The following is a 22,593-nucleotide window of genomic DNA, read 5'->3' as shown; positions in this document are numbered from 1 at the left end:
AGGAAGGGCTCCATTCCGCGTCACGCCCTATTAGCCAATCAGCTAGGGGGATTTTTTTTTCAGAGTAAGGGAAAAGTAACTGGCCACCGGTCAATTTCCGTTCGCACCTGGCGAGTGGGCGACCGGGTATGTCGAGCACTGACCATAACCACCACCACCTAATGTTGAGATGGATAATTGAATGGACTAACTAGACAAGACTCTAGACCACCACAGATGCAGCGCGCAGTCCGCCGAAATAAGTCTCAAATTACAACAAGACATCTAATTTTTGGGTTGCCGGCTGATGATGTCACTCACGCACAGTTCAGGTTTGTATAACTTTCAAACTTCCCACTTTAAAGTGGGGAAGCTCTATGCTTTTCCTGTGTGGGTGGGGGGGGGGATGGAGGGTGGGGAGAGGGTGGGGGGAGGGTAGGGAGAGGGAGAGACAGTGTGGAGGGAGTGAGAGTGTAGGGTGTGGGGGAGGAAGAGGGTGGGAGGGAGGAAGAGGGTGGGGAGAGGGATGGAGAGGGTGGGGGGAGGTATGGAAGAGAGGGTTTGGGGAGGTTTGGGAGAGATTAGAGAAAGGGTGGGGGGGGGGAAGAGAATGGGGGGGAGGAAGAGGGTGGGGGGGAGGGTGGGAGAGAGGGTGGGGGAGAGGGTGGGGGAGAGGGTGGGGGAGAGGGTGGGGGGAGTTTTGGGAGAGAGAGTGGGTAGGGGGTGGTTTGGGAGAGAGGGTGGGTGGGAGGGAGAGAAAGGTTGGGGGGGAGGGAGAGAGAGGGTGTTTTTCTGCGTACAGACATCCGTCAGGAACTTCTAGGCCGTCAGGAATCTGAATGATAGTAGGTAGGCAGAGCACAGTCCAATGACATCCAGGGAAGGATTGAAAAACATTCAATCAAAAATTCAATGAAAAAATTCAGGTAACAATTGTTACCTGAGAGTGGAGAATCATCAAACTGGAGTGGTTTGTAAGTGTTATGTCTACACCTACAAACAATGCAGATACTTCATTTGGTAGACTGGTCGTTGCCCAGTACACATGGGCTAATTAGCTGGAGGGCATGGGTTAATCTGTGTCTCCACGTTAGGGATTGGATACAGATAATTGTTCACCAATAGTCTATATTCAATGTTAAGAATAGGGTTACACAGGTATATAAACTGTGTCAATTCTACAGTTTTTAGTTCTTCTTCTGATACCATCTTGAATGTCACCGGATTGCTGGAGAATTGCTAGCTGATACTTCTCCATCCCCCAACCCTAAGTAAGTGTTACCTTCTTGCCTGTTAATTGTACTATATTGCTGTGTTCACTTTTTTTAAGGAATAAATATATTTTATTATATCTAAGCCTCGTTCAGTTCAACCCAGATATTTGGTGTTCATTATATCTTGTCATAAGCTACCGTGACACATGGCCAGAGACATTAAATGCATGTACATGTTCCCTGGGCATGCTAGCTGGTTAATACAATTACCCAGTCTCCATGATCAGTAACCCTGGTTGAGCTGGCTGGTACCACAGGGAGTTTGGAGACAATAGATGATGGGGATGGGCAGGCCTCACATCTCAGATGTGCTGGTGTGAAGAGCGGAGCCATTGTCTTCCTAGACAGAGAGACAACTCCCAACAAGAGGTAGCGAACCGGCACTGAGAAACGGGAGGAGGTAGGCGCTGTTCTCATGATCTGGTTCATAATTCCCACCCTCTGTGTCTCCCCACACAACATCCTCATTGGGATTGGTCACCACCCCTTTCCCAATGACTTCCTATTAAAAACTGGAACCTAGAAAAGCTGCGACCCATTCGAGTTCCACAGGTCTCTCCTGGGTTGGCGTGCAGATAGACTATGGTGGTGGGCTCTGAGGATGTGCCAGAGACATGCAAAGCCGAGGCTGCTTGTACCCCGAGCAAGAGATTTGAAGTTGCCTTGCCACAACTTGCATCCAGCGCTGCTGGAGATACAGGACCTACTGCACAAGTGTAAGCTGCTCCGGAAAAGTATTTCCGGTGGCGCCAACACGTAAGGGATTGGGACACCCTCTATATTGTTCTGAGGTTCGTGAGTATAAGCTCCGTTGTGACTTTGTGCTGGGATTGTTTTTCTCCAGCCGAAATAAACACTTGTTTATTTTATCTCCATGTCATGTCTGGTGTTTGATCCCGTGAGATTGTCCTGGTCTCCCCTGACAATACACATCAGGAATAAAGCATACAGTTTTCATGGGATTCAAGGGGATCCTGGGCCAGTAAAAAAAAAATGGTATCTAAGAGGCCTGGTTGACAGTTGAACCCCACTGACTGGGCTTAACCTTTATTAACTGGTCCCTGGGCCCCATTCTTTCACAAGCATAGCCAATGTCTCTGGACATGCAGGGATGAGGAACCCTTTGTGCAGCACACATGTCGAGAGAACTGGCCAATGTTGCGACTGGAGGGGAGGAGAGGTGCAGTGAAACAAGGGAGAGTGACCTGGGGTGGAGATCAGACTGGGGGGCCATCCACCCAAAAAGGGGATCATTTTGCCATCCTCCCATACATCTCATCGCCAAGCCAAGCAGAAGATATCCTGCTGGCTGGGGACGCCATTCTTGAGCCCAATTGGTGGATGTGGCTCCCATTAGCCCATTCATATTTCCCTCCCCTGCCCTTTAACTTGCCTTAACCCACCTCAAGCCTGGATGGGCCAGTGCAGGCAAAACCACATGTCCTGATCGGCTCCAGCGCAGCATCTGTGCTGTGATTGGTTGCAGGCCTGTTTGCCATGATTTCTTATGGAAGCATGGAATCTATGAAATAGGAACCCGATCAGAGTTTCAGTTCTTATTTTGATCCTAACACAGAGATTGACTAAGCGGTGCCCCCTGAGGCCGTGCCAGAGACACCTGAAAACGAGGCTTGGAGCTTTTATATGCAGGATATTTAAAAGTGCTTCTGTGATGTGGAACTGTGAGTTGCCAGAGAACCTAAAAGCAGGAATTTTGAGGTTGGAAATTGAAATGCTCAGCCTCATATTTCACCAGTGAGGTATGGAGGGGCTCTGCCCTCACAGCAGTGGAAGCAGTGGTATAACCACTGTGCCACTAAACCCTGCAATGCGGGGGGCAACAGCATAGTGGAACCCTGCTGGCCGGTGCTGGAGATTGAGCTCAGGATGCCTGAGGCTACTGCAGGTCTCAGCTTGATGTGGGTGCATTCCTGTTTGTTTCCCTGCATGGCTGAGCGGCAGCACAGTTGGGATTGGAGCAGCCGAATCAGCCCTGTTAAAAAATCTTAACGGGGGATATGTGTGTATGTGTGTAGGTGTGTAGGGGTGTGTGTGTGTGTGTGTGTGTGTGTGTGTGTGTGTGTGTGTGTGTGTGTGTGTGTGTGTGTGTGTGTGTGTGTGTGGAGGTGGAGGTGTTTGTGGAGAGGAGGTTGTGGAGATTGAGGTATAGTAAAAGGGAGTGAGAAGGGGGACAGGGGGTAGTGAGGAATTGTGATGGTGCTCATTTTGAATCAGGAAGTGGACCCTCAGGGCTGAGGTAGGGGTGCAGAATAACCGACTAGAGCCAAAGGACAGAGTCCTGTTAGAGTATCCATTGTCTGTAAGCAGGCAGAGATAAGGGCTTGTGGCAGTGATGCAGAGTACAGGCAGTAGGCAGCGAGGTCTGGGTCACATCTGGGGTCAGCATCAGGGATACCAAATAGGTGAAAGGGTAATGTGTGACAGCAATGATCAACCGGAGCAACAGCAAGCAGAACTTTGCTCGGTGACTCCCTCTGGGAACTGCAGTTTTAAGCAGCAGGCTGCCAGTAACCAAAATGGCCGAACTGAGGAGAAAGGGCAGGCAAGCTGGAAAACCTGAACTGCAGCAAACCCACCCCGACACAGATCAGACAGCATCATTGCAGTACCCCTCCTTTCAGGAGTGACCTCCGGGCGATCTAAGCAGGCTTAGCCAGAAATTTGAAATGAAATGCCAATACTAGGTTTGGGGCATGACCTCCTTGGACTTAATCCATGAGTCCTCCTCAGGGCCATATCCCGTACACTGGACCAAGTACTGTAGTCTGCCCCAGGATATTCTGGAATCCAGTATCTGGTGCACCTCAAACTCCTCTTGGCCATCCACCAAGATTGACTTAGGAGGACGTAGACTGGGGGAAGAGAACATGTTCTGGACAAACGGTTTGAGGAGGGAGATATGGAACACTGTAGGTATCTTCAAACTAGACAGAGTGATGGTGCAAAAGAAGGCGCTAAACACTGATAGTGGACACAAATAATAAAGTGATATATTATAGAAAATACAGTATTTGTGATCTTTATGACTATAATAGTGCCAAGTGATGTGATGAATATAAATGTTGCAACTCCCTGCTCAAACCCTCTGGAAGGGACTGTCTTCACTGATACTCCTGACTAAGCCAAACAATCTATTGGCGAAATGCGTAGAGTAGGACCGCCAAGAGACAGAGAGGATTGGTGCCGAGTGACTGTCCATCGTTGAAGTCTTACCGGAAGTGACGTGATGCTCTGGAGACCGGGATAGAGCTGAGTTACCAATGCTGCAGAGAGTGGTCAGGCGGCAGATGGCTGAACGCTGGTGAGCATACCTGACACAGAACGGAGGTGGCGGGGTGAGCTATGGCAGTATACGATCTGTACCCTAATCACCTATGAGTGATATATGCTTTTTTAACACTATTTTATTGTGAGTGCACATTTTTATATAAAGAAATACCTTTGTATCATTGATCTGCACCATGGGTACATTTCTTTGTCTTCACATCTCACCACTACATTGACATCTGAGTTGGAGTGTATCAACGCCTGTGGTTAGAAGACCGAACACATTCCAGTTACCTGTTGTTGCCCATATACTACTTTCATCTTGTGAGTAGGCTGCACACACGAGCCAAGACATCCAGTGAATTGACTCACATTGTAATTTACTGTCTGCACTTAGATTGTTTCTCTGTTGTTGCTTTTCCCCTACATGCTCCCCCTGGGTTGTGAGAAAAGGTATCTTCAAACTAGCCAGGAGTTTCAATTTAAATGCCTCTGGGTTAACTTGTTTTAGGATCGTGTAAGGTCCAATGAACTTGGTACCAAGTTTGGAGGAGGGCAGTTTCAGCCGGATATTCCTTGTAGGCAGCCAAACCTGATCTCTCACTTGAAACAGGGGAGGTGGCTGTCAGCATTTATCCGCCTTAGATCTTTTGCTGGCAGGCGTCTTTGACCAGATTGTCCTGAATCATCTTCCAGAGAAATTGGAGTTCTGGGATTTTGTTGTCTACTGCAGGAACTCAGGTGAGAGAACTGGAATTCGGAAGGGCAGCAGGATGGCACCCATAGGCACAGAAGAATGGTGATTCTAGTGTTGAATCATGTCTCATGGAATTGCAAGAAAGCTCGGCCCACGGGAGCAGGTCAACCCAGTCGTCCTATAGCTCGGAAACAAAACAATGGAGGAATTGTTCTAAGGACTGGTTGGCCATTTCTGTGAGTCCATTGGACTAGGGATGATAGTCCGAGACTATATCCGTTTGGACTCCATGGAGGCAGAATATCTCCTTAATAAGATCTCAGATAGTTCAGAGGCTGTGGGTAGCTTCATGAGAGGAACAAAATGGGTTTGTCTTGTAAAACGATTATCAACTACCAGTATGGTAGTCATACCCCTGGAGGAAGGCAGTTAAACAATAAAATCCATAGATATGTGGGTCAACGGATGAGGGCTGGAGCAACCCACAGGGTAAAGTCCTCTGCACCTTAGTCTGGGAACATTCAATGCAGGTTGCTTATTACTCATTCCCATCTTTGCGGATCTCTGACCACCAAATGATCCGTTCAAAGGAATCATGTTTTCCTAACTCCCAGGTGACCAGCCATCTTGGAGTTATGACCCCATTGCAACACCTCACTTTGAAATTGGAGAGGGACAAATAGTTTGGACGAACGAGTGGACGTTGACCTGGGATCCTCTGTTTGAACCAGTGAAATCTTCAGTGAAGATCAAACTACTGAGATGATCAGAGAAGATGGAATAATGGGCCCCTGCTTTATCTCCGTGGCGTCGTCTGGAGAAAATTGCATGGATAGCGTGTCTGCTTTGACTTTCTTAGATCCTGTATGATAAGAGTTCACAAAGTTGAACCAAGTAAAGAATAGAGCCCACCTCGCCTGACTTGTCCGAGACTCTTTGCTCCTTCAATGTATTTGAGGTTCTTGTGGTCCGTCAGGATTGTGATGAGAGAAGCAGCCCCCTCAAGTAAATATCTTGATTCTTCTAGAGCCATTTTCATAGCCAGTAGTTCCCGATTTCCAACATCATAATTCCTTTCTGTGAAGAATGTTTTTTTGGAAAAGAAGGCACAGCGGTGGAGTTTCCCATAAAATATTTCCTTTGAGAAAAAATTGCTCCGGCTGCCAAATCAGATGTGTCTACTTCAAGTACAAAGGGTTTCATAGGATCTGAATGGATCAATACAGGTGCGGAAGAAAAGGCGGACTTGAGTTTCTCGAAAGCAAGAAGAGCCTCAGAGGGCCATATCTTGACATTTGTCCCTTTCTTAGTAAGAGCCGTAATGGGTGCAACTACCTTGGAGAAGTTCCTGAAGAAACGTCGGTACTAGTTGACTAATCCCAAAAATTGTTCAGATGGTTTGAGGCCTATTGGTATGGGCCAATCCAGCACTGCTGATACTTTCACATGATCCATCTCAAATCCAAGGGAGGAGATGAAGTATCCGGAGAATAATCTCTTCTTCTGTTCAAACTGACACTTCTCTGGCTTGGCAAAAAGGGAGTGATACCGAAGTCTTTGGAGAACCTGTCTAACCGTATCGATTCTACAAAAAACTAAAGTTTCGATTTTCCGCCCAAACCACCGACATCGTCCCGCCTCCAGCCCCCCCTCCCTATCCCTCACGACCCTCCCGCACTCCGCCCTCATACCCCCAGACCCCCCTAAAGCCCCCCCCCCCCTCCCACCCAACCTCCCCCTGGGACCCTGGCAACGCTCTCCTGCCCCCCCACCCACCTCTCTGCCCCAGGCCTTCGTCCTCCCCACCCGCCCCCCCCTGTCCAGATATATCACGAGAAAAGTGATCAAGCAGATCCCAGAAAATCTCATTATGAAGTTTTGAAATTCTCCCGTTCATAACCGGAAAGGCATGACCAAGTATGTTTTGTGCCCGTCACAGATAAAAAGGTTGTCTCTATTCTTCACCTAATCTGATCCTAATTAAATTGCATGCTCTCCGAAGATCCAGTTTGGTGAAGATCATAGCCTTGCATAAGTGGTCTAAAAGTTCAAGGATGAGTGGTAGGGTATACAGATTTTTTTAGAATGAATTTATTTAGGCCTCTATAATCAATACTTGACCTGAGTGAAGTGACCTTCATGGAAATAAAAAAGAAACCCGCACCAGCGGGGGCACTTGATTTGTGAATAACCCTCGTTGGAGGTTCTCTGAAATGTATTCCCACATTGCTCTGGTTTCCGGTTCTGACAAGGGGTAAGTGTGACATCGAGGAGGGATGGCCCCTTAGAGCAAATCAATGGCACAATCATAATGTCGGTGTGGTGGTAACTCCTCTGCCTGTTTTTTTGTTGAATACATCAGAAAAGTCCTGGTAGAAAACCGGAAGGCATGATGAGAAAGTCTCTGTGGGTAGCCGAACCTCGGAGAAGGTGCATTACACCGGAAGACAAGATCCATGGCAATGTTGTCCCCAGGCTGTCACTTAACTGCTTGTCCAATCGATTTTGGGGTTGTGGTGCCAGAACCAGGGAAGGCCTAGGACCATTGGAGTTGAAGGAGAGCAAATGACATTAAAAGACTGTGTTTCTTTGTGAAGTTCCCCAACCGAAACCAGCAACAGATTTGTTTTGTGGGGGATTGTCCCATGTATCAGGGGTCTTCTGTCAATGGCCACTACCGCTAGTGGAATCTCCTTAGTACGTAGAGGAATCGAGAGGAGATCCGCATATGCGTGGTCAATGAAATTTCCTGGGGCTCCTGAATCCACAAAAGCCTGAGTGAAGATGGAGGCTGGTCCCCAGAAGAGTGAAACCGGCAGGAGGAGCCGTGAAGGTTGTGGTGAAGGAAGAATAGAAGAAATGTCCAAGGAATATTCCTCTAGCTTCACTGGGCATTGGGGTTGTCCTGATATAGGACAGTCTCGGACACAATGACCTTTGAGACCACACTACAGGCACAGCCCCCTGGTTTGTCTCCTACTTCTCTCCTGATCAGATAATTTGGCATCCCCTAATTGCATTGGTTCCTCACCTTGGCGAGGTACAGTAAGAGGAGTGTTGAAATGGGGAACTAGCCGAATTATTGGGGTTTTTGGAGAGTGGTCTCACTCGGTCTGCCATTTTCATATCCGGAGGTCCATTCTGATACAGAGGGCAATCAGTTCCTCTAGATCTTTGGGAATGCCCCGGCAAGTACGTTTGTCTTTTAAAAACTCAGAAATCCCCTGCCAAAATGCTGTCACCAGAGTTTCATTATTTCAGCTGTCTCTGCAGCAAGGGTTCAGAAATCAATGGCATACTGGCCTGCGGTACAGGTTCCTTGTCAGATTCAAAGAAGTGAAGCAGAAGCAGAGGACACGCGACTGTAGAGGGAGAGGGGGGTTGGCCCGGTATTTAAGGGGTTGCACCCCATATGGCCACCCCCTGACCTCACCAGGGAGGCAAGGGGTTAACTGGACTGCGGTCCAGGAATGTGGCTTACACCTTGTCATGTCAGGAAACTGTATGTTCCCCTGTTCCCATGTTTCATTATAATGTCAGTGTCTGCACCACACACACACACTGTGATTTATTTTACAGCGGAGAATTTTGTGTTAAAGTATTAAACGGTTTAGGTGGTATTTGTGTATCTCCGGTCCTGAAGGTCGCAGCAGGCTGAAACTTGGATCATATGATGTCCCAGTCCCACCATTAAGATCTGGAAAGTTTGGACCCACTGGACCAAACGGAACCAGGTATTGTAATATGTCTGTGTTTTAACTTTAATATTGTATTCCAAGATGGGGATAAAACCCGCGCAGATTCCTTAACACAAAGGAATGCAAATGGTCAGGGGGGCAACCCAAAGTCTAGGAACTAAGTACTGATCAAAAGACTCTGCCACTCTAACTGTTTACCTGAGGGCTGAGAAGCATCAAACTGGAGTGGTTTGTAAGTGTTATATCTATACCTACAAACAATGAAGATCCTGCCAGATACTTCATCTGGTAGACTGGTCGTCGCCCCTGATTTAATTATGGGGCTACAGAAATAAGACCCTCAGAGTCCCAGTACGCATGGGCTAACTAGCTGGGAGGCATGGGTTAAACTGTGTTTCCACGTTAGGGATTGGATACAGATAATTGTTCACCAATACTCTGTATTCAATGTTAAGAATAGGGTTACAAAGGTATATAAACTGTGTCAACCCTACAGTTCTAGTTCTTCTGATTTCATGTTGAATGTCACCGGATTGCTGGACAATTGCTAGCTGATACTTCTCCATTCCCCAACCCTAAGTAAGTGTTACCTTCTTGCATGTTAATTGTACTATATTGCTGTGTTCACCTTTTTAAGGAATAATATATATTTTATTATATCTAAGCCTCGTTCAGTTCAACCCAGATATTTGGTGTTTGTTATATCTTGTCATAAGTTACCGTGAAAAGCGTATAATTAACTGGTGGCAGCGGCGGGATTGAACTGAACCTGTATTACAGTGTACTGCTGGACCCTGTAATATAGTGGGAACCTGAAGGGAATTGCGAGTTCCTGGGACTAAAGATATTGAACACACAGTAGTGCAACAGTTAACACAAGTTGCAACACCACCTCACTGCTGCGACCGTGAACCATGAGCGAGGCTGAAGGCTCATCCAACATGAGGACCCGAGCTCAGCTGAAGGATAAGTGCCATGAATATGGACTGCCCTATGAGAACCAGGAGGTTGCAGACATGGTTGACGCAATCGGTGACTATTAAGCCCGGCTTGCAGAGCCTAAGGATACGGCTCAGCTTGCCCTTATACAGCCACCCGGAGATCAGGGAAGGAACCCCGTGCTTGGGCGGCGGAATCCCGGGGAGGGAATGAGTGCACCTCCCGGGAGCAGTGCAACAGGAGGGGTACTAGTTGCTGTGGCTACCAGTCCATTCACTCCTGAAATGTTGGCACTGATTACTGCGTGGGGTGACAGAGGGACACCGGAGGAGCGGCTGCAGTTTATCACTATGGCAGTGAACAGACCCGCTTATTGCCCCCCTGTCCAACCAAACAAAGATGAACTCAAACTGGATCAGCACAGTCTCACCAAGTTCGTGGAAGGTTCCGATCAGATCGACAGTTTTCAATAGAACTTTGAAACACAGTGTCGGCGGTACAAAGTGCTTCCCCAGCATCGGGTTGCACGTTTGGACCCCTTACTGTCTGGCTTGACTAAGCAGATGATGATGGAGCTTCCAGATGAGTATGCTGATGACTATTACCACCTGAAAGAACTGTTACTGTTTCAGTACGGTTTTACCCCTGAAGCCTAACGGGGTAAATTCCGGCAGGAAGAGAGGCAGCCCCAGGAGTCTTATGTTACCTCCGTGACCCGCATGGCTTTGTACGGGATACGCTGGGTGCAGGGCTATGAGGCACGGACTTACCAACGCCTGCTGGACCTCATCTTTCAGGAGCAGCTCATGCAGCAGTGCCCGCCGGCGGTGAGGGCTTGGGTGTACGACAAGAAGCCCAAGACTTACAAGAAGGTGGCGAGGCTTGGAGACGACTATGTGGCCAGCCGAGCCCTGATGCCCGCCAAAGCAGTAGCCAAGGCGGCGGTGGCGGCGGCACCTGCCAAAAAGTCTGCCAATACCCCCCAATGGACTCATAGTCCGCCTGCGGGCAGCAGTACACCGAAGGCGGGGGAGCTCCGGCACGAGCGCTGGTGCTACAACTGCAACCGCCCTGGTCACATCAGACCAGATTGCCCGGAACCCCTGCGTTCCGGCGGACCCCATCAGGGGCAACGCACCCCTATTGCGATGCCGGTAGCCTGCGTGCGGGTGGCTTCCACCAAAGACTCCGGACCGGTCATGGAACCAACTCCCAGCGAGAAGTCCCATGCCACACCTGTCCCGGTTTCATCGGTGCCTACAGCCAGGAGCGGAGGACATCTCAGCGCGGACCTGCAGTAGACGGACGGCTGGAGCAGACATCTCACCCCGGTCACAGTCGGGCACCGGCAAGCAGTCGGCTTGATGAATTCAGGAGCTGCAGTAACGCTGGTCCGACCTGATATGGTCCGGCCAGGGGAATTACTCCCAGGCCCTGGGATACAGATCACTGTGGTCGACGGAGAGCCACGTTTCCTGCAAGTGGCCAGAATCTTTTTGGATTGGGGGGAGGGCCAGGGTGTGCTGGAGGTGGCGTTATACCCGGTTTGGATGCTGAAGTTCTTCTTGGCAACGATCTGAGTCCGATGACCTGAACCTACGACAGAGTGCCCAAACCTGCTGCAGTGGCGGCGGTTACCCGGAGCCAGATAGCGGCAATGGCGGCGGCGCCAGTTCCCCAGCCTTTGGGATAAACATTAGCGGAGGGCGCAGAGGAGCCCAGTTAGTTAAACCAGGATCAGTTGCAACCACAGACTGACTTACTGTTTCCCGTCACCCTTCCCCATTCTCCAGACAATGACATGACTGGGGGGTGGCCAGAATTAGGAGCCCAGTTTTGGGAGGCAGTGAAGACAGACCCAACCCTAGCCGGTGTGAGACTTCGGGCGTCCGAATCTCAGGCAGGGGAAGGCACTGAGCACTGCCTATGGTATAAGGGACTCCTGTATAGAGAAGAGGGGAACCCAGGGATAGAGGAGGGATTGACCGGTAAGAAACAGCTAATAGTGCCCCAGGGGTACCGACAGCAACTTTTACGGGTAGCTCACTCTATTCCATTAGCGGGACATCAGGGGGTCAACAGAACGCGAGCCCTGTTATTACAGCGTTACTACTGGCTGGGGGCATCCCGAGATGTGGGCACTTTCTGCCGCTCTTGTGATGCCTGCCAGCGAGTGGGTAAGGCTGGCGACCGTGTGAAGGCACCCCTGAAACTCCTACCGATAATAGGGGAACCCTTCCAGAAAGTAGCGATGAATCTTGTAGGACCCTTTATGATTCCTAGCAGGTCAGGGAAGCGCTACATCCTCACGGTGGTGGATTTTGCCACCCGGTACCCTGAGGCGGTAGCGCTTGGCACCATAGATGCCAAGACAGTGGCAGCAGCTTTGCTGAACATTTTTTCTAGGGTAGGTTTCCCTAGTGAGAACCTAACCGATCAGGGGTCGCAGTTCATGAGTGAACTGTTACATTGTCTCTGGGATGCATGCAGTGTACAGTGTACAGTACCCCTTACCATCCCAAAGACAAACGGATTATGTGAGAGGTTTAACATTACCCTGAAGCAGATGCTTCAGACCTTTATAGAGGCGGAGGGGAAAGACTGGGAGATTCATTTACAGCACATGCTGTTTGCCTACCGAGAGGTACCGCAGGAATCTACAGGCTTCTCCTCCTTCGAGCTACTATATAGCCGCAGGGTACGTGGAACTCTGGACCTATTCCATGAGGGATGGGAAGGGGAGGCTACTGCTACTGATGCTTCAGTGATACAGTATGTAGTAGATCTCCGAGACCGGTTAGAGATGCTCATGGAGGGGGCCCAGGACCACCTCAGGGCCGCTCAGACCAAGCAAAAGCAATGGTATGACCGGAATGCCCGTAGCAGGGAATTCATCCCAGGACAGCAGGTGTTTGTTCTCAAACCCACTCGGGAGAACAAGTTGATGGCTTCCTGGTCGGGACCGTACCCGGTTATCCGAAAGGTGAAGGAGTACAACTACGTTGTACAGGTAGAGCCTGAGAGGCATAAGACATATCACGTCAATATGCTGAAAGAATACAGAGCACCGAGTATGGGAGCAGTAATGGCCATTTGTAGCCCACTGCTGGAGGATCTGGCGAGCAATGCTCTGCCTGAACTCCTAGGGGAGGCTAGGCAGGGAAACCCCTTTGGAGCAGGTAGAGATAGGGGCACAGTTGAGTGCTAGGCAGCAGGTAGAAGCCAGGGACATGCTAGGTAAGTTTAGGGCCCTCTTCACTGACATGCCAGTGACCACACATCTCACAAAACACCCAGTGCACACAGGGGATCTGCAGCCACTGCATAAGCACGCTTATAGAGTGTCAGCAGAGGTCAAGACCAGTATGGAAAGGGAGATAGAGGAGATGCTGACCCTAGGGGTAATTACTTCATCCCACAGTCCTTGGGCAAGCCCGGTAGTTCTAGTCCCTAAGAAGGACAAGACCACCCGGTTTTGTGTGGACTACCGCTTGCTCAACGCTGGGACGGTGTCAGATGCCTACCCCATGCGAGACCACCTGGGGGCCATGGTGCTTGGCGGGACCCAGCAACAGGCCTCCAGAACCTCTTTGAAATGAGCTGTTGGTACTCTGTAGATCTGTCAGGTGCCCCGCCAGCCCGCCGGGGACTCGCGTGGGGCTGTGTTATGAACCCTGTATGTAATATGATAAATCATGTATTTATGGGGGGGCACATATGGGGGGGGGGGCACAGGGGGTGGGTAATGTATTTAATAAATAGAATGAAGTTTATTGTGGGGCTGTGTATTGTTTTTATTGTGGGTACTGGGGGGGGGTATTTTTCCCAAGGGTATGTGGGTAGGCCTCCATGTGGCTAGTGGGTGAGGGTAGTTAGGCCTCACGGGGTTGGGGGTTAGTGTGGGAGGGTATGTAGGCATCCCGAGTGTGAGTGAGGGTGGGTTAACCCCTTAATGACTTTAGCGGTTAATAACCGCTATGGTGATTAAGGGGTTAGGGGACATTACTTTGGATGTTTTCATTCTTGTGTCTGTTTTGCAGCAGCGGAGGGGACATGGGCAGGATGAAGATGAGGATGGCCTTCATCGTGGCAACCGGAAATGGGTAAGTGCTATATGTATTTAATGTATTTATTGTTGTTTATGTATTTTAAATACACAGGGGGTGTATGTTGTTTATTGCAATGTTTATTGGGGGCAATTGTCCCCAATAAACATGCTATTCTGCCTTAACCCTTCATTGCCTTAGCGGCTATACGCTATGGTAATGAAGCAGCATTTCTGTATTTTAATAATATTGTGCGGGAGCAGGGGGTCCCCTGAGCTGAACCACATTGATTTGTGGCTCAGAGACCCCTGCTCACAGTACACTATTATTAAAAATACATTCATGTTGCTTCGTTACCGTAGCACATAGCCGCAAAGGTAAGGAACGTGTTTATTGATATGGGTGTTTTACTCATAGTGTAGATGTGCAGAGGGTCTCCGGAGCTTAACCGCTTTGGTTTTAGGTCCGGGGATCCCTGCTTCCCGAGATACAGGCCACTTTAGGGGGTGCCGGTATCCCTCTGCTTTGTTTACATTCCTCGGTCACGTGATCGGGACCTTTAAATGCAGAGGGATACCGGCACCTCATAAAGGGGCCTGTATCTCGGGAAGCAGGGGGTCCCCCGACCTGAAACCAATGCGGTTCAGCTCCGGAGACCCCCTGCACATGTACACTATGAATAAAAATATATTTTAAATCATTTTTAATGTGCCGATGTTTGCGCAGAGCGAGCAGCGGATCTCTCTCTGCTGCAAACACATCTCGGCAGGGGACGGCTTCTCGGCAGCTTCTCGCCAGGCAGCCGTCTCGCCACCAGTTACTCGCCATTATATCAAATGGTGGTGGCTAATTCATTCGCCAGGGATTCGGCCCTTCTTGCATGCAGCGAGGTTAACACGCCAAAAACATGGCGAATTCAAACCCTGGCGAATGCAATATTTCGGATCTTTCTGCATAGGCCCCTTAAGCTGAGACTTACTGCACGCTGGAATTATTCTGGCTTCTTTCAAACCTCAATGTACCAGTCATTATAAGCCCTATAACGTATATATATATATTTTTACTATTTGGTTCAATCAGTTTTTGCCATTAGTGATTTGCAGCTATCAGTACTTACCTAAGAGCACACCCTGTAAGATTTGTTCCTTACCTCAGATCCTTATAAGGACTGTTGTTTAGTGTGTTACTTGAATCTCATAGAACACACTACTACTCTAGACCCTGAAACTATACGGTTCCAGTATTGAAGGTCAGAACACCTTCAGGTCGTTGTTTTTAATAGGGAAGGACATACAGAGGAGGCATAGAGTCCTCCCCAAAGATCCTCAATAGCTGCACACAAGGCTAGGATAAATTTGTAGGTTTAAATACCAAATATATACCAGTGGGTCGGTCAACCATTCAGTACAGGTAGGTAAATACCAAATATATACAGATTGTTCAATCAACCGTTCAGTACAGGTAAGTAATTGCTCTCATCACTGAGTGGACAATTACCACTAAAACGCCAAATGGCAAAAATAACAAATACTTTATTAATAAATTCAAGACTAACAACATGAAGCGCTTGCTCTAAACTAAATAAAACCAATTAAAATGTGAACGTAACGGGCATAGTCACAATGGTGGCAGTCAAGGTGGGTTACCAATAAAGCTGGATGTGAGTATATACAGCACACAAATTGTTAATGCATAAATGGGTGCTGTGGATTAATCTTCACTCACATAGGTAACTCTGGTGTGCATATATAGGTGTTGGGTATATGCCTGTGTGTAATAAACATGTGTTCCTAATGGTAAACAGGCAGTCTGATGTCCCTCTGATTCAATAACAGAGAATGCATAATATCTCTGACATCATATTGTTAGCACAATACCACATGGAGGTTAATGCTGCACATATAGCTCAAATCGTGGGCTTAGCAATACATGTGGTGGTTGGTGTATAGTATACACGATCAATGTTGGCAATATCAGATATCGGATTGGGGAGGACTCTATGCCTCCTCTGTATGTCCTTGTCTGTTAACCCTATCCTCTTTGCACCGGCAGGTACAAAAAGTATATCTATACTTTATACATCATCATACATATGATATCAGGGTGAGCGGTAGACCACAAGTTATGTATACACGTTGTTTTTAATACCCAATATTTTACATACTTGTTGCAGTTAATAAAGTTAAGTTTTAAACCATTCATTCATCACCAGAGTGTAAACTTGAGTGCTATATTTGGGTTCTATCTCTACCCCACCTTCTTCTGTGCATATACCCAAAGCACCGTTCACCATTTACTTCTCAGTGGCAGAAGCAGGGGCTCCCCTATTGCTTTACATTAAAAAATCAGTACATTGTGGAGGTAACAATAATAGATAATTATGTAGTTAGGGTACAGTGGGTGCTAAACAATGAGCAAACAGACAGGAACCTATCAAGTATCAAGCACAAAAGTTCCCATAAAACTTCAATGTGATCTCCGGAGGCACATGAAAGTGACGTAGGAGGGGGAGAATTACTACACTTTCTATGTACAACATATTAAATCAGACTAGCCAGGTTTCTTTTTAGTTACGTGTGCCTATATATAGCGTACAATGATTGTATGTGTATAAGACATCTTAAACTTATATGCACAACTACCGAATATGCCTTTATCTATATTGTGACGCCTAAAAAGGGATGTGGATGCGTCTCCTTTATAATTCTCTATATGGAGATCACTATACGTATCTGTTAATATTGATCTACTAGCCAATTTGATTGATAATTTGGTGGCTCTGAAAAGAGCCTTTGTGTTCTGGGTGTAAATGAAGTGGGTGCAGTTAGCCTAAGCTCTCTCCCCTCTGATCCTGCGGGCCAGCTGGATGTCCTTGGGCATGATGGTCACTCTCTTGGCGTGGATAGCGCATAGGTTGGTGTCCTCGAAGAGCCCCACCAGATAAGCCTCGCTGGCCTCCTGCAGAGCCATGACGGCCGAGCTCTGAAAGCGTAGATCAGTCTTGAAGTCCTGGGCGATCTCCCGGACCAGGCGCTGGAAGGGCAGCTTGCGGATGAGCAGCTCGGTGGACTTCTGGTAGCGGCGGATCTCCCGGAGAGCCACAGTACCGGGCCGGTAGCGGTGAGGCTTCTTCACTCCGCCGGTGGCCGGAGCGCTCTTTCTGGCAGCCTTGGTCGCTAGCTGCTTACGCGGAGCCTTCCCTCCGGTGGATTTCCGGGCGGTCTGCTTGGTCCGGGCCATCCTTTGCTGTGACAGTGATCCTCTCCGATCCTAACCTAACTCTGACTAAAAATCAGGAAAAGTGCTAGGTATTTATAGAAGATAGATCGCTGCGATTGGCTGCTTTGTGACCCGCACCTCGCTCTGATTGGTTCTAGGAAAACCGTTGGGATTTTCAAACATCCCGCCTAATCTAAGTCCGAGATCGTCCTAATTAAGTTAGGATATATTTAGCGTCTGAAAGCAGGACAATGAAAAAGATGTATTGTAATAACATTAGTGTTTGCACAGATCCAGCACAGAGCTCTCTGACACGGAACATGTATTTATACCAAACATACAAATGATCTTTAATCGGTAAAATGAGGGTTTTTCTTTCCCGGTTCTTTATTGGTTCATCTTCTTATAAAGTTTACATTGTGTTATTATAAACCCGAACACAAAGACACAAAGACAGCGGAGCAGCGCGGCTCTTTATCTTTATTTAAATTCGTGCAGTTCATAAATCACCACACGGTGGCAGTGCTGCTCTATAAATGGGGCTTCCCTAAATGTATACTCGCTGTCACTGCTGTGTGTTATCTGATCAGTTCCTAACGTGGATCTTTGGGTTCCCTCTAATGCTCTGCCCCTATCCTTCGGCATCCGGATACTTCCCTTTCTTTTACTCTAGAAGTAGACGCCTCGGATGTGGGAGCCGGGGCAGTGCTTTCTCAGAGAGATTCCCCACAGGAAAAACTCTATCCGTGTGGATTCTTTTCCAGGTAGTTCTCTTCAGCCGAGAGAAATTATGATGTCGGGAACCGCGAGCTTCTGGCCATCAAATTGGCCCTCCAAGAATGGAGACATCTCCTCGAAGGTACCAAGGAGCCAGTAGCCATCCTCACCAATCACAAAAACTTATTGTACATCGAGGGGGCTCGTCGTTTGGGATCCCGTCAAGCTCGTTGGGCTTTGTTCTTTTCTAGGTTCAATTACACAATTTCTTATATTCCAGGCACCAAGAATATCAAGGCCGACGCTTTATCTCGTCAATTCTCCACAGAGAACGAATCTAACGAATCCTCGGAGTCGATTTTTCCTGCTAAGTGTATTATTTCCGCCAACAACTTTGATATCTTGGACGAAATCAATAAAGCCCAGGCTCATATTCCTAGAAGATTTAGGGTGCCAGAAGGACGGCTGTACGCTGCCCCGCGTTTTCGCCACAAAATACTTCTTTGGGGACATTCGTCTAGAGCTGCTGGTCATCCAGGCTACAAGAGAACTGTAGATCTTATCAAACGGACCTTTTGGTGGCCTAAAATGAATAAGGACATTTTCGATTTCACCAGAGTTTGTCCGGTCCGTGCCCAGAGCAAGTCCGCCCGACACAAACCTTCTGGTCTCCTCATGCCTCTTCATATTCCGGAACAACCTTGGAAACATATCTCTATGGACTTTATTGTGGAACTTCCCAATTCTAAAGGGATGAATACTATCCTCGTTGTAGTAGATAGGTTTTCCAAGCATTCACACTTTATACCCCTCAAGGGTCTTCCTAATTCAGCTACTTTGGCTGACATTTTTTCTAAGGAAATTTTTAGATTACACGGTGTACCTATTTCAATTGTTTCAGACAGAGGTACTCAATTCATTTCTACGTTTTGGCGTGCTTTTTCTCAGAGACTTGGTATTTCCCTTCTATTTTCCTCGGGTTATCACCCTCAGACCAACGGTCAAACGGAAAGAATGAATCAGACTTTGGAACAGTATCTCAGATGCTTTGTGTCTGAATCTCAAGACAATTGGGTGGATCTATTACCCTGGGCTGAGTTTGCTATTAACTCATTAATAAACGAGTCTACGCAAGAGTCGCCTTTTTTCATTAATTTTGGATTCCATCCCAGCAGTCTTCCCCTCTCCTCCCTCCCCGCTGCTGTTCCCGCAGCATATTCTCACATTTCCAGTCTCCAAAACTCTTGGAGAAAAATCCTAAAAACCTTGCAAGGTTCTGTTCAAAGACAAAAAACGCAAGCAGATCGGCGACGTCAAGCGGGCCCAGTATTCAAACCCGGAGACAGAGTTTGGCTATCTTCTAAGAATATCAGGCTCAAGACTCTTTCCCAGAAACTGGCCCAGAGATTCTTGAGTCCTTTCAAGGTCCTCGAGAGGACCCTCCCGATGAAGCATGCCGTGTCAAGCGAAACGCACGTCAGGGATTTTATGAAGTCCTGGGGCGTGGCGGCACCATCCTGGATCCTACCCTAAACAGCTCAGATCGCAGATCGCAGTTTCTTTTTGCTCCCAGCCTTTTCACATACATTTATATGCATTGATCACAGACTTCTACCCTCATGGTGATACTAACCATAGCGATTTCATGCTCTAGAGTGTTGATAAGATGGTTGATTTGACACATATGCATACCAGATTATGTGCATAGTAGGGTTGCCAGGTGTCCAGTATTGAACCGGACTGTCCTGTATTTGGACCCTGTCCAGTAAAAAATTAGAGGGAATACTGGACATGTATGTGTATACCGGTATTATCTCCCTGGGCATGTATGTGTATACCGGTATTACCTCTCTGGGCGTGTATGTGTATACCGGTATTATCTCCCTGGGCATGTATGTGTATACCGGTATTACCTCTCTGGGCGTGTATGTGTATACCGGTATTACCTCTCTGGGCGTGTGTGTATACCGGTATTATCTCCCTGGGCATGTATGTGTATACCGGTATTACCTCTCTGGGCGTGTATGTGTATACCGGTATTACCTCTCTGGGTGTGTATGTATACCGGTATTACCTCTCTGGGCGTGTGTGTATACCGGTATTATCTCCCTGGGCATGTATGTGTATACCGGTATTACCTCTCTGGGCGTGTATGTGTATACCGGTATTACCTCTCTGGGTGTGTATGTATACCGGTATTACCTCTCTGGGTGTGTATGTGTATACCGGTATTACCTCTCTGGATGTGTATGTGTATACCGGTATTACCTCTCTGGGCGTGTACGTGTATACCGGTATTACCTCTCTGGGCGTGTATTTGTATACAGGTATTACCTCTCTGGGCGTGTATGTGTATACCGGTATTATCTCCCTGGGCATGTATGTGTATACCGGTATTACCTCTCTGGGCGTGTATGTGTATACCGGTATTACCTCTCTGGGCGTGTGTGTATACCGGTATTATCTCCCTGGGCATGTATGTGTATACCGGTATTACCTCTCTGGGCGTGTATGTGTATACTGGTATTACCTCTCTGGGTGTGTATGTATACCGGTATTACCTCTCTGGGCGTGTACGTGTATACCGGTATTACCTCTCTGGGCGTGTATTTGTATACCGGTATTACCTCTCTGGGCGTGTATGTGTATACCGGTATTACCTCTCTGGGCGTGTATGTGTATACCGGTATTACCTATCAGGTCAGCCCAGCCACCGGAAGGGGTGGTCAGGGCAGGCCCTGCGCTTTGAGTGGGGGAGGTGTGACGATAATAGGATTAATCAGAGCATTAATAAAGGCAGTATGCTAGGCTGGTAAATCCTAAATTGTATTGGGAGTGAAGGGGTTAATTTTAAATGCTGTTCCCATGTACCATTTTCCCTTCTATGCATTGTTGCCCCCATTTTTCAGGATTGTATGTGCTTGCAGTAGAGTACATCTCAAGCACAAACATGGAAAATATAATTGTGAGATAAGGGGAACATGTATTTTCAATAAAGGGTATTTTTGCTGCAGGTTTTAAAAGGGACAAGCAGGTGGAAGTTTTTTTTCTCCTGTCATTAAAATGCACACAAGAACCAAATGTTTTGACACCTATGAACTGGATCACTTTCCTATGCAAGCTTCAAAGATCACATGCTGGGCCAACACCTGTGAGTCTCGGGAAGTGTTGCATATGAAAGCCCCAGAGTCAGGGTGTGTACATTGGCCAGAATGGATGCTAAATAGGAAATCCTGTTGACCATCTGGGCTAGCTCAAACCCTGAGTTTCCCTCCCAGCCTGAGAGAGGCCAGGTAAAGAGGGGAGTGCACCTATGCTAAGTAGCCAAGGTGGCCTTGTCGCATAGACTCTGTGTGAACAGGAAATCCCTAGAGTGCCCACTCTCCAAACTGTGGGCAAGTAGGGGATTGGGAAATGAGAAAATTCCCACGAGGGGGATTGGGTGGGTATGTTGGAGATATGCTTTTAAACCCTATATACATGCCACCCAGGCTATCCCCGTTGTCTTTCGTTTTTCATTCTACAATGTGAGCAGACTTCCATCACGCTTCTAATAGCGGACAAGCAGCACAATCCTGGAATGCAAAGAGTCTTATCACATCGGAACCAAGAACAGAACTCTGCGGCAGGACTCTGTGATTGCTGGGCGTTATCTATCAGACCCCAATGGACCAGAAAAGACTTTGCACTCTCACAGAAGGATTGGGCTGGCAATTTGCGCCCTTGCAAAAGGACTACATTTTAAAGGACAATCTTCTGGTGCTTTGCACCTTTCTGGACATTATACCCCATTCTCTGTTCAGTAAGTGTTTTTATTAAGTGTATTCTAAGGTTGTCGTGTCTGTCTAGTAAGGAAATAAATGACAATTTATTTTGCTCAACTTGTATGCTCAATCTAAACCCAAAATATAAATGGGTTGATAATAGTTGTGTCCATCGTGACAACCGATATTACCTTTCTGGGTGTGTATGTGTATACACCGATATTACCTCTCTGGGCGTGTATGTGTATACACTGGTATTACCTCTCTGGGCTTGTATGTGTATACACCGGTATTACCTCTCTGGGCGTGTATGTGTATGCCGGTATTACCTCTCTGGTCATGTAGGTGCATACCGGTATTACCTCTCTAGGCATGTATGTGTATACCGGTATTACCTCTCTAGGCGTGTATGTGTATACCAGTATTACCTCTCTGGGCGTGTATGTGTATACCAGTATTACCTCTCTGTACGTGAATGTGTATACACCAGTATTACCTCTCTGGGCGTATATGTGTTTACCGGTATTACCTCTCTGGGCGTGTATGTGTATACCGGTATTACCTCTCTAGGCGTTTATGCGTATACAGGAATTACCTCTCTGGGTGTGTATGTGTATACCGGTATTACCTCTCTAGGCGTGTATGTGTATACCGGTATTACCTCTCTGGGTGTGTATGTGTATACCGGTATTACCTCTCTGGGCATAGTGACCTGACTTACTTGGGCCGCAGGATTTTCCTTAGCAGGAACAGAGCAGGGCTATTGCTAGTGGGCTGGGCAGCTTCCTCTATCCTGATTGGTTGCTGCTGGGTAAGGCAGCCAATCAGGAGGTGTCAGGAGCCTGGGGTGGGGCCAAGGAGAGGAGGAAACAGCATGGAGAGGTTAGAGCAGTGGTTCCCAAACTTTTTCGGCTCAAGGCTCCCCAAGGCAATCAGGATTTTTTTCAAGGCTCCCCAAGGCGATCAGGGTTT

At 47.8% G+C, this 22,593-nt stretch overlaps 1 protein-coding gene across 1 annotated transcript; it reads right to left on the bottom strand.

Moving 5' to 3' along the window:
* Positions 1 to 16,662: 16,662 nt before the first annotated feature.
* On the bottom strand, positions 16,663 to 17,189 carry LOC142486408 (histone H3). The gene has a single exon (XM_075584998.1). It carries the CDS (start codon positions 17,159 to 17,161, stop codon positions 16,751 to 16,753), a length of 411 nt encoding a protein of 136 aa, XP_075441113.1. The 5' UTR covers positions 17,162 to 17,189; the 3' UTR covers positions 16,663 to 16,750.
* Positions 17,190 to 22,593: the final 5,404 nt, after the last annotated feature.

Source organism: Ascaphus truei, unplaced genomic scaffold (genome assembly GCF_040206685.1).
Source record: "Ascaphus truei isolate aAscTru1 unplaced genomic scaffold, aAscTru1.hap1 HAP1_SCAFFOLD_846, whole genome shotgun sequence".
NCBI classification, from domain to species: domain Eukaryota; kingdom Metazoa; phylum Chordata; class Amphibia; order Anura; family Ascaphidae; genus Ascaphus; species Ascaphus truei.
The sequence above is the reverse complement of the archived record's forward strand: the minus strand, read 5'-3'. Positions and strand labels throughout refer to the sequence as shown.